This window comes from Macaca nemestrina, chromosome 17, assembly GCF_043159975.1.
Source record: "Macaca nemestrina isolate mMacNem1 chromosome 17, mMacNem.hap1, whole genome shotgun sequence".
Lineage (NCBI taxonomy): Eukaryota > Metazoa > Chordata > Mammalia > Primates > Cercopithecidae > Macaca > Macaca nemestrina.
Window position 1 is genome coordinate 61,541,057 of NC_092141.1, and position 15,573 is coordinate 61,556,629.

The window sequence follows — 15,573 nt, forward strand, 5'->3', positions numbered from 1 at the left end:
CGACACATCATTAGCTTGAGAAACAGGCACAAAACAGAGGACAATCTCTGCTCCTGCTTCAAACTCTCCAAACACAAAACCTCCTCCATGCATACTTTTTCCTTACCTCATTTGTAGGACACTGTTTCATCTACATCACATTACACTATGTAGAGTCCATTTCAAGATGTGTGTCCCTCCTTTCCCCCACACACATACACAAACACCTCTCACCACACATTCCGACTTCTTTCAAACCATTTCACCTCCATGGAGGTGACACCATTTGGGACCAAAAAAAAAAAAAAAAAAGCAGCAAGATGTTGAAAATAAAAATAAAGCGGACTTTATTTAGAAGATAAAGGTGGTGGTTATCGGTTTTGGTTAATCTAGTTGGGCTCAAGTGTTTTACAGGTCTTAAATGCCATCACAAACTGGCATGCCAAGGGCATTCTGAATGCCAATTACAGATTGAAGTTGTTTCAAAAACAAAGATGCTATCAAAAGCTGATGGGAGTTTGGAAATTTCTTAAAGTCGGACTAATACACTTCTTAAATAGTAAGAGTAAATAGATTGCTTGGTTCTGAAAGTTAAAACACTACGCTGAGCAATTCCCCTTTCTTTACAAGTCCCTAAGGCAATATTACAGTTGCCTCTGACAGCAAGAAGTCCAACATTTCAACAGAGGGGGGCTGAGAAGAACTGAGAAAAATGAAAAGCAAAATTAATAAATGTAATTGATATAGGCAGCTGCCACTTGTGGTAAACCAAAGCCTAGTCTGATGCCCATTTTCTTCACATTTGCACTGACATCTTCCCAAGCAGACGGTAACTACATTCTTGAAGGAATATGCCAAGACTAGGGTGGGGAAGGCCCAGACAGTGAGTGGACAGAATGCATTTTGCATCCAGTTGCCTTAGGTGGTATAACTGATTTAAGGACAAATACCCAGACTATGGAAAATCCACTAGCAAAAGGTTAACTAGAAAAGAGGATTACATGCATAACCAGTGCAGAGTAACTGCAAGGCACCAAGACCACATCCAACCAGCCCATTTTCCTCCTCTCCACCACTGAATGGATCTGGGAGAAAGCATTAGTAACAGCACTCATCAACTGCTTCCCTGGAACAAAACATGACAAAACACACGGAAGGTTTTTTCATTATGGTTCTCGGTGTACTTTATTCTCCTGCTGTCTAGCTAAGCAGCCCACACAGGACAGAAATGGGTAGCACTGAGGAATGATCAGATTTTTTTTCTATCCCCAATATTTCTGCCCCCTCCCTAAGCCCTGACCCAAGCCTATCTAATAATCAGGAATGGTTAGTACATCATTCTGTTTCTCAAAGAACAACTGAAATGGAAACAAGGCATTAGAGGACCAGGCCTCTTCTTAATAGGGCTTAGGAGCTGGTATGAGCTCTTTATTCACAATGGAGCGTCTCTCCTTCAAATACCTGGATTTTTTTTTTTTTTTTTTGTACACTGGTTCATAGATCGGCACTTGACTTTGAACCTGGCACCAAAAGGCACAATATCTGATACCCTGTACAAGAGCTATTAGAGATGCTGCCATATGGATGGGCAAAACTGAGCCAATCCCACTTATGAATGGAAGGCTTGGACATGGAAGGGAGGATATAAATGAGGAGTTGGAGAAAAACACAAGACCATACTTTTTGCTAGAGTGGAAATGAAAGTGGGAATGAGGGTCTTGTTTTTAGTCCTCTAAGGACCAGGAAGCAATTTTAAAACTTCCTTGGTTTTTCTGAAAGCAGCATATTCAAACTGCCAGCAAAAACTCCTAACAACTGCAAAACCAAAAGAGGATCAAAGCTCACCAACATCCCTTCTTATTGCTGAAAGACTCTAAAATTCAGGATGCCCTGTTCCCCTGTAAAAGGGAAAATAATTAAGTCTGATTTATGGTAATCATACATCACACTTCTAAAAAAATATTAAAGTGTGTGACCAGGGGACGTTTGACACCATTTTATTAACCTTCAACTTCAGTGGAAAAATATAACCTTTTTCAAGTGCCATTTTCATCACAAGAGTTCTAGTTAGTGTGTTTGTGTATTCACACACACACACTTTTTTTGTTTTGTTGGTTTTGAAGTGCAGCAAGAGACCAATACCGCATTGTAGTCAATCAAATAAAAGAACAGAAGGCCAAGCAGTTTCCAAATGGTTATTTTATCAGATTGTTTGAACATTTAATTTATCCTGTTTGCAATCCAAAATAGTTACCTGAAGTTTGCTGTTCTGTGTGTATGTGTGTGTTTACTTTTATTGTATATTTATTTTTCTAAACTCTTTGGCACAATTTTCTGGGGGCGTTCAGACTGCCACAATACAAGTCAGGAGAGGGCGTTTTCTTTGTGCTGCCAATTCTGATCATTTAAATTTTGGTTTGTTTGGGTTGTGACTTTTTTTGTTTTTGAAATCTGCGTTATTTGTAACAATTGTACTTATATTTTTCTATATCCTCTAACGCCAGAGTTTTCTTTTTCTCCCCCCCTCCCCCCCACTTCTACATTCACAGTTGAACCATATTATTAGGAAAGGCGCCTTGATGAAAAGATCAGGATAGGAGCTCTGACCATTCGTCAGTGTTTTCCCTAGAATAAAAAAAAAAAAAACAAAAAAACGAAAAAACAAAACAAAACCTAAAGAGCGTCTTTCCTGTTTTTTTTTGTTTTTTTTTTGTTTTGTTTTTGTTTTTTTTTTTTACATCTCTTGTGCTGCATCAGTAGACAGAACTTCGGTTAGTTTTATGAAATGCAACATCTAACCCCTTGTTTTCTGGGAAAAAGAAACTGCAATGACTTGAAGTTGAGAATGTGGATACCGCCTCACTCACACACACTCATTCTCAGACTGTAAAAAATCCCTCACCCTCCTTCTAGCCGGCAAGCATAGAGTACCATGTGGCAAAGGTACAGCGAAGGTGGGCTTGAGACCCAGACTCCATCTTTCTCCTCAGTAGCAAAGGCCAGGCTGCCTTTTACAACAAAGCACCACAGCTGAACCCAGTCCCTCCTCCTCCCCCAAACCAGGCATTCCACTCGGCACCGGCCAAAAGACAGAAAAGCTACTTCTAGCCTCTCCTGGGAAGAGACAGCTTTCTTTCTTTCTTTTTTAATAAGTAACTCCATTGTTTTTCTCTTTTCCAAGATGGCCGATGTTACGGTTTTCTACGAAGTCAGTGCTTACTTAGCTCACTAACAGCGCTGCTGTTGGCGGCTGCGGCTGCTGCTGTGGCAGGATTTTCAATGTGGTGTGTTTTCAAGCCTCACTCACTCATCCTCTCATTCCCAAACATTCAGCATCCGTGCACACTCCTCACTTCCAGGTTTTTCAAAAGATTGGAGATTTCCAGTGGGGGTCCTCAGGTTATCATCCCAATAGTAACAGATCTGAAAACAGATGGAAAAAAAGGTCAATCTTTGAGATCGCATATACCCAACAGAGCCAATAATGCTGACTCCTACAATTACATGCTCCTAGGCCTGAATGGAATTTGTCAACTTTTCAAGGAATGACACTCTTCTTGTCCTATGTGCCATCCACCTGCTCTTATTAACACCTACATCAGAGGATTGGAGGGAAACTCAAAGAGCCAATTTTACTGAGATCTGTGGGGTAAGATAACTAATTAAGAGGTAAAGAAATTAAAACTATATTTCAGTCTGGGTGCAATGGCTCAAGCCTATAATCTCAGCACTTTGGGAGGCCAAGGAGGCAGAACTGCTTGAGGCCAGGAGTTCAAAACCAGCCTGGGCAACTGGAGACCTAGTCTCTAAAAATTAAAAAAAAAACTAGCCAGTCATGGAGGCTCTTGCCTGCAGTCCCAACCACTTGGGAGGCTGAGACAGGAGGACCAATTAAGCCCAGGAGCTGGAGGCTTCTATGAGGTATGATTGTACTACTGCACTCCAGCCTGGGTCACAGAGGAGACTCTGTCTCCAAACAAAATTGCATTTCAAAGTAGGAGCCAAGGCCTGGAGTGGTGGTGCACACCTGGGAGGCCGAGAAAGGTGGATCACCTGAGGTCAGGATGAGCCTGGCCAACATGGTGAAAAAACCTGTCTCTACTAAAAATACAAAAAAAAAAAAAGCCTATAACTCCAGCAATTTGGGAGGCTGAGGGGTGGATCACCTAAAGTCAGGAGTTCAAGACCAGCCTGGCCAACGTGATGAAACCCCACATTTACTAAAAATACAAAAACTGGGCCAGGCTTGGTGGCTCACGCCTGTAATCCCAGCACTTTGAGAGGCCAAGGCAGGTGGATCACGAGGTCAGGAGGTCAAGAACATCCTGGCCAAGATGGTCAAATCCCATTTCTACTAAAAATACAAAAAACTTAGCTGGGCGTGGTGGTGGTGGGGCACCTGTAATCCCAGCTACTCAGGAGGCTAAGGCAGAGAACTGCTTGAACCCAGGAGGCAGAGATTGCAATAAGCTGAGATCGCGTCACTGTACTCCAGCCTGGGCAACAGAGCGAGACTCTGTCTCAGAAAAAAAAAAAAAAAAAAAAATTAGCTGGGTGTGGTGGCTTGCACTTGTAGTCCCAGCTACTTGGGAGACTGAGGGAAGAGAATCACTTGAACCCAGGAGGGCAGAGGTTGTAGTGAGCTGAGACCACGCCCCTGCACTCCAGCCTGGGCGATAAGAGTGAGACTGTCTCAAAAAAAAAAGAAAAAGAAAAAGAAAAAAGAAAAAAGAAAATTAGTCAGGAGTGGTGGCATGTGACTGTAATCCCAACTATTCAGGAGGCTGAGACAGGAGAATTGCTCAAACCCAGGAGGCGGTGGATACAGTGAACCAAGATTGTGCCACTGCACTCCAGCCTGGACAACAGTGAGACTCTGTCTCAAAAAGAAAAAACACACACACACAAAAACAAAGTAGGAGCCAGACAACTTTGACTTTGGAAATCTTCTCTAGAGCTAGAAAACGTCTAAAAGCACTGCTGTAAAGAAAGAATAGAATGGAAAGGAATAGAAAACAGAAGAGAATTAGGGGAAAATGACATTACTGATGATTTTATTAGGACCCAAAATACTCTGGTAATTTCAGTGAATTCCAGTTATAAAAGTTCTGCTCTCCATCACTATGAGGAGTCAAACATTTGGCTCAAGGAAAAACTGAGGTTGCCTGACTCAGAAGCATCTACACGGGAAACAGTACAAACAAAAAAATGCCAGAAGGCAGTGCTTGCCAGAATGGCCTGAAGAAAATATACCTCCCTCCTCCAAGAAGTAGAAGAGGACAGTGGAGGCAAGATCTTACCAAGCTTGGTTCTTCAGTTTCCTCAGTTCTTTTGTTGCCCATGTAGCAAGGGTTTTTGCTTTGTTAGTCTTCGATCTCCGCCCTTCAGTTAACAATTCATGGATCATTGGCCTAGCTTCTACTAATTTCAGTACATCCTTCCCAAATGCTGTACATAAGTCCCTGTGCAAAACAAACACAGCTGAGAATGAGCTCCTGGCCCCATACCAATATCATGTTTTGAGCCTTCCAAACCAGTGCTATGGGTTTCTTAGCATAATTCAAAGATAAATAAAACCCTCAGTAGAGTTCACTAAACAGAGGCAATTTGTTGACCAACATCAGAGTTTATTGGGGTATAATACAGAGACCTTGAGGGTCTGGAATAAACTATCATGTGAACACTCAAAACAGGACATGAAGGGTTCTACAAAGAAATCTCTATGCCAAAGAAGTGAATTGTTGCCATCTGCGATACTCTCAAAACTCCTTACTCCATGTTTCTCATTTTCCATGAGAAGTTCTATTCAGCTCTTAGAAGCAGGGTATAACTTACCCTATTAGTCCGGCAGCACAAGCTACTACTCCATCTGTATGATCCTCATCTCCAGCAATGTGGTCAATGAAAGACAGAATAAATTCTACTCTGGGTTGTACCAGCATCACATCCGCTATAAAAGAAAGAGAAGGTATTGGTCAGGCGCGGTGGCTCACACCTGTAATCCCAGCACTCTGGGAGGCTGAGGCGTGTGGATCACGAGGTCAGGAGATCGAGACTATCCTGGCTAACATGGTGAAACCATGACTCCACTAAAAATACAAAAAAATTAGCTGGGCATGGTGGCGGATGCCTGTAGTCCCAGCTACTCGGGAGGCTGAGGCAGGAGAATGGCGTGAACCCGGAAGGCGAAGCTTGCAGTGAGCCGAGATTGCGCCACTACATGCCAGCCTGGGCGACAGAGCAAGACTCCATCTCAAAAAAAGAAAAAAAAAAAAAAGAGACGGTCTGATGCACCTGTCCCTCATATGGCAGGACTACATCCTTTTTCAAAATTTCCAACTATTATACCCCTATCATACAAGGTCCAAGCTGGATAACTAAATGCATATAGTTATATCAAATTATTCTTCCTTTGACTAATGTGTCATTCCTCAAGTCGACAGAAGAGACAAATATTCCTCTTCCTATAGGCAAATATAGAAGAAACAAATGTAACTTTTTCCTGAGCTACTGATACCAGAGGGGCGAAGTAAAAAAATTTCCCCAATCAGCAACAAGAACAAGTGACAGGAATTCTGACTCCCCAATCCTCCAATTTAGCTTGTGAGGATGGGAAGCGGGTAGGGGACCTGCCACTCATGGTTGATACAGAAAGCACTTATGTTGGGTTTCTTCCCCCCAACACTTTTGCAGAATCCCATCCCTTGCAAAACTCAAGAAATATGAGAAAAAGAAGCAGAGGGCTGGGTGCAGTGGCTCACGCCTGTAATCCCATCACTTTGGGAGCCCAAGGTAGGAGACTACCTGAGTTCAGGGGTTCGAGAGCAACCTGCACAACATGGTGAAATCCCATCTGTACTAAAATACAAAAGAAAAAAAAAAAATTAGCTGGGCATGGTGGTGCGTGCCTATAGTCCCACCTACTCAGGAGGCTGAGGCATAAGAATCGCTTGAACTCGGGAGGTGAAGATTGCAGTGAGCTGTGATCACGCCACTGCACTCCAGCTTGGGTGATAGAGTAAGACCGTCTCCAAAAAAATAAAAAGAATAAATAAAAAAAATTAAAAAGGCTAGGCACAGTGGCTCAGGCCTGTAATCCCAGCCCTTTGGGAGACCGAGGCAGACAGATCACTTGAGGTCAGGAGTTCAAGACCAGCCTGACCAACAAGGTGAAAGCCTGCCTCTACTAAAAATGTAAAAATTAGCCGGGCATAGTAGCAGATGCCTATAGTTCTAGCTACTCAGGAGGTTGAGGCAGGAGAATTGCTTGAACCTGGGAGGTGGAGGCTGCAGTGAGCTGAGATTGCACCACTGTACTCCAGCCTGGGCAACAGAATGAGACTCCATCTCAAAACAATAAAGAAAAAAAAAAGCAGCAGCACAGCAAAAACAATACTGTACAGTCTTCCCTAAGCCACTCTCTTCATTAGGGCACTGCTCTCCCTTCTTCCTGCCTTTAAGCAACAGGCACTAATTCACAAGCGAGCTACAGAATGACAGACATAGTCCATTTGGCTAAGTGCACACTGGCCAGTGGACGAAGGGAACTGGATTGTATACTCAACGGTGTACGTTCTCCTGATCCCCCTTCAATCCCTGGACGATTCCGGTATAGGCTTCCAAGCAGCTTTCCCTTAGCTCATTCAGATAATCCACCATGTCATAGTCTGACTGTAAGACACAAAGAACAGAACCTACATCATACTGAACACCTTTAGCTGCATGTTTGTCAACAGTCCCTCCAATTAGAGATAGACTTAAAGAACAGCCAAGATAGCTTTAAGCTTACCTTGTCCACCTGGGCTTGGGAGGCCTGCTGAAGAGTATTCAATACAACCTCTAAGTATTTCTTAAACTCTCCACCAATAGCAAGGGCAATATCACCAAACACTGACAGAATCTGCGGCTTCACAGACCTGTGGACGTTCTCATTCTGACAAGGAACAAAAGGAAAAATCAATTAAGTCAAAACTTGTTTGGTCCAAAGATCCACAAAAATTTCATTTCTAACAAGCAACTACTGATTTTAAATATTTGGATGGTCCTTTATAGCTTACAAAACCTTTCCCAATTGCACCTCACATCAACTCTAAGAAGCTAGCCAGGTATTGGCATTCCCACTTTACACATGAGGCAACTGACTTAAGAGTCAAGTGACTTGTCCGAGAACACAGAAGCAAAGTAGCAAAGTTGGATATAGAACTTAAAGACACGTATAATAATTAACAATGGCTACCTCTGGAGAGAGGTATGATATACAAATGGTCCCCTGCTCATGATGGTTTGATGATTTTTCTACTTTACAATGTGTTTATTGGGACCTAACTCCATCATAAGTCAAAGAACAACTGTATTTACTTTTCCTTTGCATTTTACTGTTTTGTTTTAAAAACCTCTAATAGAGCACACATTCCTTTAATTAACTTTACACTTTCTTTAGAATCATCCGTGAAATGAACAACTCCCCTGTTTATAAGCCCAAAGCCAATGTTCTAGAAACTCACAGCTCCCTGTCACTGATTTTTTTTTTTTTTTTTTTGAGATGGAGTTTGGCTCTTCTTGCCCAGGCTGGAGTGCAATGGTGCGATCTTGACTCACTGCAACCTCCACCTCCCAGGTACAAGCGATTCTCCTGCCTCAGCCTCCCGGGAAGCTGGGATTACAAGCCCCTGCCACCACGCCCGGCTAATTTTTTTTGTATTTATAATAGAGACGGGGTTTCACCATGTTGTCCAGGCTGGTCTCGAACTCCTGACCTCAGGTGACCCCACCTACCTCGGCCTCCCAAAGTGCTGGGATTACAGGCCACTGTGCCCGGCCTGTCAATATTTAACTATCTTTCCAACTATTGATTTCTTCAAAGAAGACTGGTTAATTAGATTGTGTGTAGATACTCACCCCCAAATTTTCCAGAAGCAGCTGCATCACCTCATCACAGAAAGGTATGATGTTGGATTGCAGGGCACGGCATAAGTCTCCCACTAAGCCCACAGCTGCCAAACAAACCTGCCAAGAATCAAGGAAATAATCTTCTAACAGAAAAGGCTGCCTGCTGGGGCAAGACATTATTTTTAACTAGCTGCTAGGCCTTTATCACTTGAACCTAGAGTCAAAGGAGAAAACATCTTCCCTCTGCCGAGATTAATTTTTCAGCAACCAACACGGCAGGAAGGGAACAAAGACTATCTGAGAGAGATCACTGATAAAGGTTTAAAAAAACAAAAAAAAAAGCCTTGCTCTCCAGGGTGCTGATAGCTCAACTTTACAGCTGCTCCCGCATTAGTACTGTCTAGGCAAATAAACAGTCATCTTATCCACCTTTATCTGGTGCATCTAATATCCTGTTTTTCATGGACTACTTCCAGTTCAAATATTCAGGCAATAAATAAAGCAGCTTGCCTTTTAGGACAATGTATAAGGAAAACTACTTAAGCTATAAGAACCTGGTTTTGTCTGCACTACAGTGACTATCAGGTATAAATGGGAATATACTATTTTGAAAAGCATATCCTACCTGGTACTCAGCATAATTTTTTAATCCAATGCCCAGGAATGGTTTAAAGGCCTCCATGTACTTGAGGAATTCACCACCCAACACTGTAATGAAATAAACTATTAGCCAATGACAGCACCACGGGTTAACACAGAGGCAGGTAAAAATAACCTATAACCTACCTCTCCCAAAATGTACTCACTCCACTCAACAGGTTGGGTGGAATGTATGTTAGTTACCGATTCCATCATGAAGACATTAAAGGCTTGCATAAGCCAAATTTATTACTGCTGGAAGGGCCCTAATTCTTACACCACAGAGACAATGCCCACTCTCCACAGAATAGGGCTTTACTCTGGCTAATACAACAAAGTGGTATGGCCCTCAAGGAATGTTGGGGTTAATTTTAAATGGTCTGAACCAGCAGTACTGACTCTTGTCCGCCCCCTCATCTGATAACAGCATGTCCTTTCTGCAGGCCAGCTGCAAAACAGGGTCCTTAGGCAGTCCCATCAAGGGCTAAACAAGCCACAGTCAGGAAAAGCAGCACTGGGCTTCAGATCCAAATCAGCCACTCCAGGAGCCAAAATTAACTTCTTTGCCCTTTCAGAGGAGTGGTCACATGTTGACAGACCAGTTGGACATAGGCTGTTTATGCCAAAAACAGGTCTGGTCCTCAGGAGAGTGGTCCTCAGGTAAACGGCCTTAGTAATGTACTTACAGGCCACACATGAAGAGGCATTCCAGATTCCTAAAGTGCTTTGTAATGGCCCTTCAAAGAGTCTTAAGTCAGATATGGCTTCCCCAAACCAATTTTGCAGACATGTAAAAATCAGAAAATCAATTCCTAGAACTTGCTCAATGTTTCATTTCATCCCATACCAGGCACCATGTGTCAACCTTAGTCCAAAAGCATTACGAACCAAATCAGGTGATGGCAAGTACCAGGAAAGAAAATAGAAACTTTTGGCAGGGCACAGTGGCTAACGCCTATAATCCCAGCTACTCAGAAGGCTGAGACAGAAGAATTGCTTGAACCTGGGAGGTGGAGGCTGTGGTGAGCCAAGATTGTGCCACTGCAATCCAGCCTGGGCAACAGAACGAGTCTCAAAAAAAAAAAATAAAAATAAAAAAAGAAACCACCTCTACCAATCTTAGCTGCAAACTGGCTCTCCATTTAAATTGACTGACAAGGCAGTTATACAAATTTAAGTGGTGTGCACTTAAGTTCAATCTAACTTTGAAGTGACTTATGCCCCAGTAAAAGGACTATGCTTTCTGTAGTCAAAAATTCTTTAATGTCCTGGCAAGGAGGATTGCCTGGGCCCACAAGTTTGAGGCCAGCCTGAGCAATATAGTGAGACCCTATCTTCACACATACACAAAATTAAGCTGGGCCCAGTGGCTCACATCTATAATCCTACCACTTTGGGAGGCTGAGGCAGGAGGATCACTTAGGAGTTGAAGACCAGTCTGGGCAACATGGCGAAACCCCGCCTCTACCAAAAATATAAAAATTAGCCGGGCATGGTGGTGTGCACCTGTAGTCCCAGCTACTCGGGGAGCACTGAGGTGGAAGGATCACTTAAGCCCAGGATTTCAAGGCTGCAGTGTGCCAAGATTGTGCCACTGCTCTCCAGCCTGGGTGACAATTATTTACGGCCACTGAAATGCCTACATTCCAAAGACATTCCCTGACCAGACAGTATTTCTCACTGACCTTCCACCAGTGTGCTAACTGCCATCAGGGCATCCTCTTGTACTCCCCCAGATCCAGCTGTGCTTTGGAACATCCTTAACAGGGAGGCCATAACCACATCAGAGATCTGCAAAGCATCTTGATGTTGCACTTTCCGAAGAACATTCTGTGAAATGAGTTAAGAGTTCAAGATCAGTTGATTCCAAATCTCCCATTCAGAACACTATACCTTTTCTTTTTAAAATCAATTAAGTCCCTTGATATTTTTAAATTTTGGGAATGCCAAATGTACTTTTTATACTCAAAAACATTGACAGTACCAGTCATCAGCAATGCATTTTAACATTTCTCCTGTTTCTCATTTCAGAACAAACGTGAGCTGATCCTCCATTGTGCAGAAGGTCATTTCCTCTGAATTGCATTTGTCTTACTGTCTGACAAATCCCTGCTGGTAGCCTCCATAGTCCAGTCTTACTAGAATGATAGTTAAATTACTTCAGCTTTAGAGAAGGCCCTATCACCTTACTCTTACTCATAAAACAAACAAAAAGCAACCCTTCCTATATCCTACCCATTTACAGATGATCTAGAAATAATCTTGATACAATCAAACCAACCTGACTTCTTCCATCAAACATTCCTTCCTCGCTCTTGTTTGTTTCAACTAATATCACTGACATTAGGTCAAACAGCAAATGTTTCAAAAGATGAAGGTACAAATTCAAGGCTTTATTTTTAGCCAAGTGAACTACAGCTAGGAACCAAATCTGACTGAGCAAGGCTTGAATAACCTAACAAAAAACCAAGAGTTTTTTGGTTTTCAAAATCGAAATACCAAAACCATTCAAGCTGCCAACACAAATGAACTATACAGCTGAAAGGAACCATCACACATCAAGTAGTTTCCTTCTCTACACAGTGATGTTAGTTGAAACAAACAAGAGTGAGGACGGGAGGTTTGATGAGTGTATATTGAATTAGGAGAAGTTAAGTTGGTTTGATTTTATCAAGATTACATCTAGACCATCTGTAAGTAAGTAGGATTTGAATCTTTCTAGACAGACAGGAAAGGCAGGTGGGAAATTCCTCTCCCAATCAATCACAGATCAAAGCCTTCTGAGAACAGCTTCTGATCTGCATCATCTATACCATTTTTGAGTTCTGTGTGTACACGAACTTGTCATACTGAGATATTAATTATCTTCTCTGGAGTTAAGAAGTGATAAGGCACCATCATACCTGAAGAGTTGCACAGAGTAAAGACTGAAGGTCATTGAACTGGATTCTATCGGATGTGCTCTGGATATGTGACTACAAAGAAAATAAGAAAACATACTTTACATAAAAACCTTCCACTTTTGCTGGGACCACTTAATAATCTTCCCTAATACTAACATAGGCAAGTAAACAACAACAACAACAACAAAACCCATAATACATATAGTGGAACACATATATGAGTAAACCGTGACAAGCAATGCTAATGTTAAAGTGCAATGTTTTTTTGTATAAGCTTTATATCTTTCTGAGAAAATATATACTTAGGCCGGGCGCGGTGGCTCAAGCCTGTAATCCCAGCACTTTGGGAGGCCGAGACGGGTGGATCACAAGGTCAGGAGATCGAGACCATCCTGGATAACACGGTGAAACCCTGTCTCTACTAAGAAATACAAAAAACTAGCCGGGCGAGGTGGCGGGCGCCTGTAGTCCCAGCTACTCGGGAGTCTGAGGCCGGAGAATGGCGTTAACCCGGGAGGCGGAGCTTGCAGTGAGCTGAGATCCGGCCACTGCACTCCAGCCTGGGCTACAGAGCGAGACTCCGTCTCAAAAAAAAAAAAAAACAAAAAAGAAAATATATACTTAAACACTAAAAAGACAGAACAGTCCGGAAAATAGACCTAGGCGTCAAAAGTACTGCCCCATTCCCACCCATAGTCAGGGGTGCTCTTAGATCTCACCTCCATCTGAAGCACCTGTTGTAGTCGTTCCATGATGACCAAAGTCGTTTTCTGGACAGCAGGATAACAATCCTTGGCACTGTTTTTTACAATTTCCATCAGAGATTCATATGCAGAACTCCGCAGGTTGTTCTGGTGCCCATCAGGTCTGTAAAGAACACAGCAAAAATCTTAAAGTCTCAACTGAAAAGGACAGGGAAGGACATAGACAATGTCTTGCCAAAAATAAGAACTCAGGAACTGGTATGACTGCGGACCTGGTTTGAGTCTGGAAACACAATATCCAATAACCAAATCTTCAAGTCCTTTGAGCCAATGGCTATGTTCATTATGGTCTCCAGACAGTTAAAATTTAGAATGGCCCTTTTAGGAAATGGGCTAAAATTATAGAGGAAAAAATGGTTTGAAATGGTAAAGAATCATGTGAACAATTTAACAGGTTGTCTGAAGAGCTATGAAGAAAATACCCCAATTTTCTCGCCTAGATATGGTGGCTCATGCCTGTAATCCCAGCAATTTAGGAGGCTGAGGCGGGCGGATCACTTGAGGTCAGTTTGAAACCAGCCTGGTCAACATGGTAAAACCCCATCTCTACTGAAAATATAAAAATTAGCCAGGCGTAGGGGCGCATGCCTGTAATCCCAGCTACTCAGGAAGCTGAGGCACAAGAATTCCTTGAACCTGGGAGGTGGAGGTTGCAGTGAGCCGAGACTGCACTCCAGGGCAACAAGAGCGAAACTCTGTCTCAAAAACAAAAACAAAAACAAAAACAAACAAACAAAAAAAAGAAAATACCCCAATTTTCTTCATTCCTTTAAAAAAGATGTCTTCATTTACAATCTCAAAGAGGCATGGAGATGATGGGCACAGTGGCTCAGGCCTCTAATCCCAGCACTTTGGGAGGCCAAGGTGGGCAGACCACCTGAGGTGTCAGGAATTTGTGACTAGCCTGGCCAACATGCAAAACCCCATCTCTACTATAAATACAAAAATTAGCCAGGCATGTTGGTGGGCACCTTTAGTCCCAGCTACTCGGGAGGCCGAAGCACGAGAAACACTTGAACCCGGGAGGCTGCAGTGAGCCAAGACTGCACAATTGCACTTCAGCCTGGGTGACAAGAGCGAAACTCTGTCTCAAAAAAAGGGGAGATTTTTGTGCTCAGCTCAGGTTTACTTTGCTCATGACTTTAGGTATAGCTCACACAAAACATGAACTGTTAAAGGTTGTCTCCAACTTAAAACACCTTTAAACAACATTTCAAAAGCTTTTTTCTAAGTCAACTGCATTTACCCCAAGTTCTTCATCCCACATAAAAATATGGTAGTTGGCCGGGCACGGTAGCTCATGCCTGTAATCCCGGCACTTTGGGGGGCCAAGGCAGGTGGATCACGAGGTCAGGAGATCGAGACCATCCTGGCCAACACAATGAAACCCCATCTCTACTAAAAATACTAAAATTAGCTGGGCATGGTGGCTTGTATCTGTAGTCCCAGCTACTCAGGAGACTGAGGCAGAAGAATCGCTTGAGGAGGTTGCAGTGAGCCGAGACTGCACCACTGCACTCCAGCCTGGGCAACAGAGCAACACTCCGTCTCAAATAATAATAATAATAATAAAAAATAAAAATAAAATAAATGGTAGTTATTGATTTGGTGTGGCAATCAAATTCATAATGAATACTATCATTTCTCTTGTAACCGAACACTCTTGTTAACTGTCAATGCTGCAAAATGAAGGAACCTCTCTAGATCAATAACTGTCTACAAAGAAACTAGAGAAATTACACTATATTCAGATTTAAGCTATAAACTGAACAATTTTAAGGTAGGTGGAATTTGCATCTCTTTCTCTATCTTTAAACAAACCAGTCAACCAATCATGGGATTATTATTATTATTATTTTTTTTGAGATGGAGTTTCACTCTTGTTGCCCAGGCTGGAGTGCAGTGGCGCAATCTCAGCTCACTTCAACCTCTGCCTCCCAAGTTCAAGCAATTCTCCTGCCTCAGCCTCCTGAGTAGCTGGGACTACAGGCATGCGCCACCATACCCGGCTAATTTTTTTGTATTTTTAGTAGAGACGGGGTTTCACCATGTTGGCCAGACTGCTTTCGAACTCCTGACCTCAGGTGATCCAGTTGCCTCAGCCTCCCAAAGTATTGGGATTATAGGCGTGAGCCACCGCGCCCAGTGGGATTCTTTTTTTTTTTTGAGACCGAGTCTCGCTGTTGCCCAGGATGGGAGTGCAGTGGCGCACTCTTGGCTCACTGCAAGCTCCGCCTCCCGGGTTCACGCCATTCTCCTGCCTCAGCCTCCTGAGTAGCTGGGACTATAGGCGCCCGCCACCACGCCTGGCTAATTTTTTATATTTTTAGTAGAGACAGGGTTTTACCTTGTTAGCCAGGATGGTCTTGATCTCCTGACCTTGTGATCTGCCGGCCTTG

General features: G+C 42.9%; 1 protein-coding gene across 1 annotated transcript in view; it reads right to left on the bottom strand.

The window, feature by feature from the left end:
• Positions 1-302: 302 nt before the first annotated feature.
• LOC105472285 (karyopherin subunit beta 1) overlaps positions 303-15,573 on the bottom strand; it is a 37,496-nt gene continuing 22,225 nt past the window's right edge. The window contains exons 13-22 of the mRNA XM_011725391.3: positions 13,130-13,277; positions 12,411-12,482; positions 11,193-11,337; positions 9,494-9,576; positions 8,878-8,985; positions 7,769-7,912; positions 7,545-7,650; positions 5,815-5,929; positions 5,280-5,441; positions 303-3,402 (exon numbers count right to left, since the gene is read on the bottom strand). Coding sequence (XP_011723693.1) covers position 3,402; positions 5,280-5,441; positions 5,815-5,929; positions 7,545-7,650; positions 7,769-7,912; positions 8,878-8,985; positions 9,494-9,576; positions 11,193-11,337; positions 12,411-12,482; positions 13,130-13,277 — 1,084 coding nt within the window. The 3' untranslated portion in view covers positions 303-3,401. The remainder of the gene's footprint in view (positions 3,403-5,279; positions 5,442-5,814; positions 5,930-7,544; positions 7,651-7,768; positions 7,913-8,877; positions 8,986-9,493; positions 9,577-11,192; positions 11,338-12,410; positions 12,483-13,129; positions 13,278-15,573) is intronic.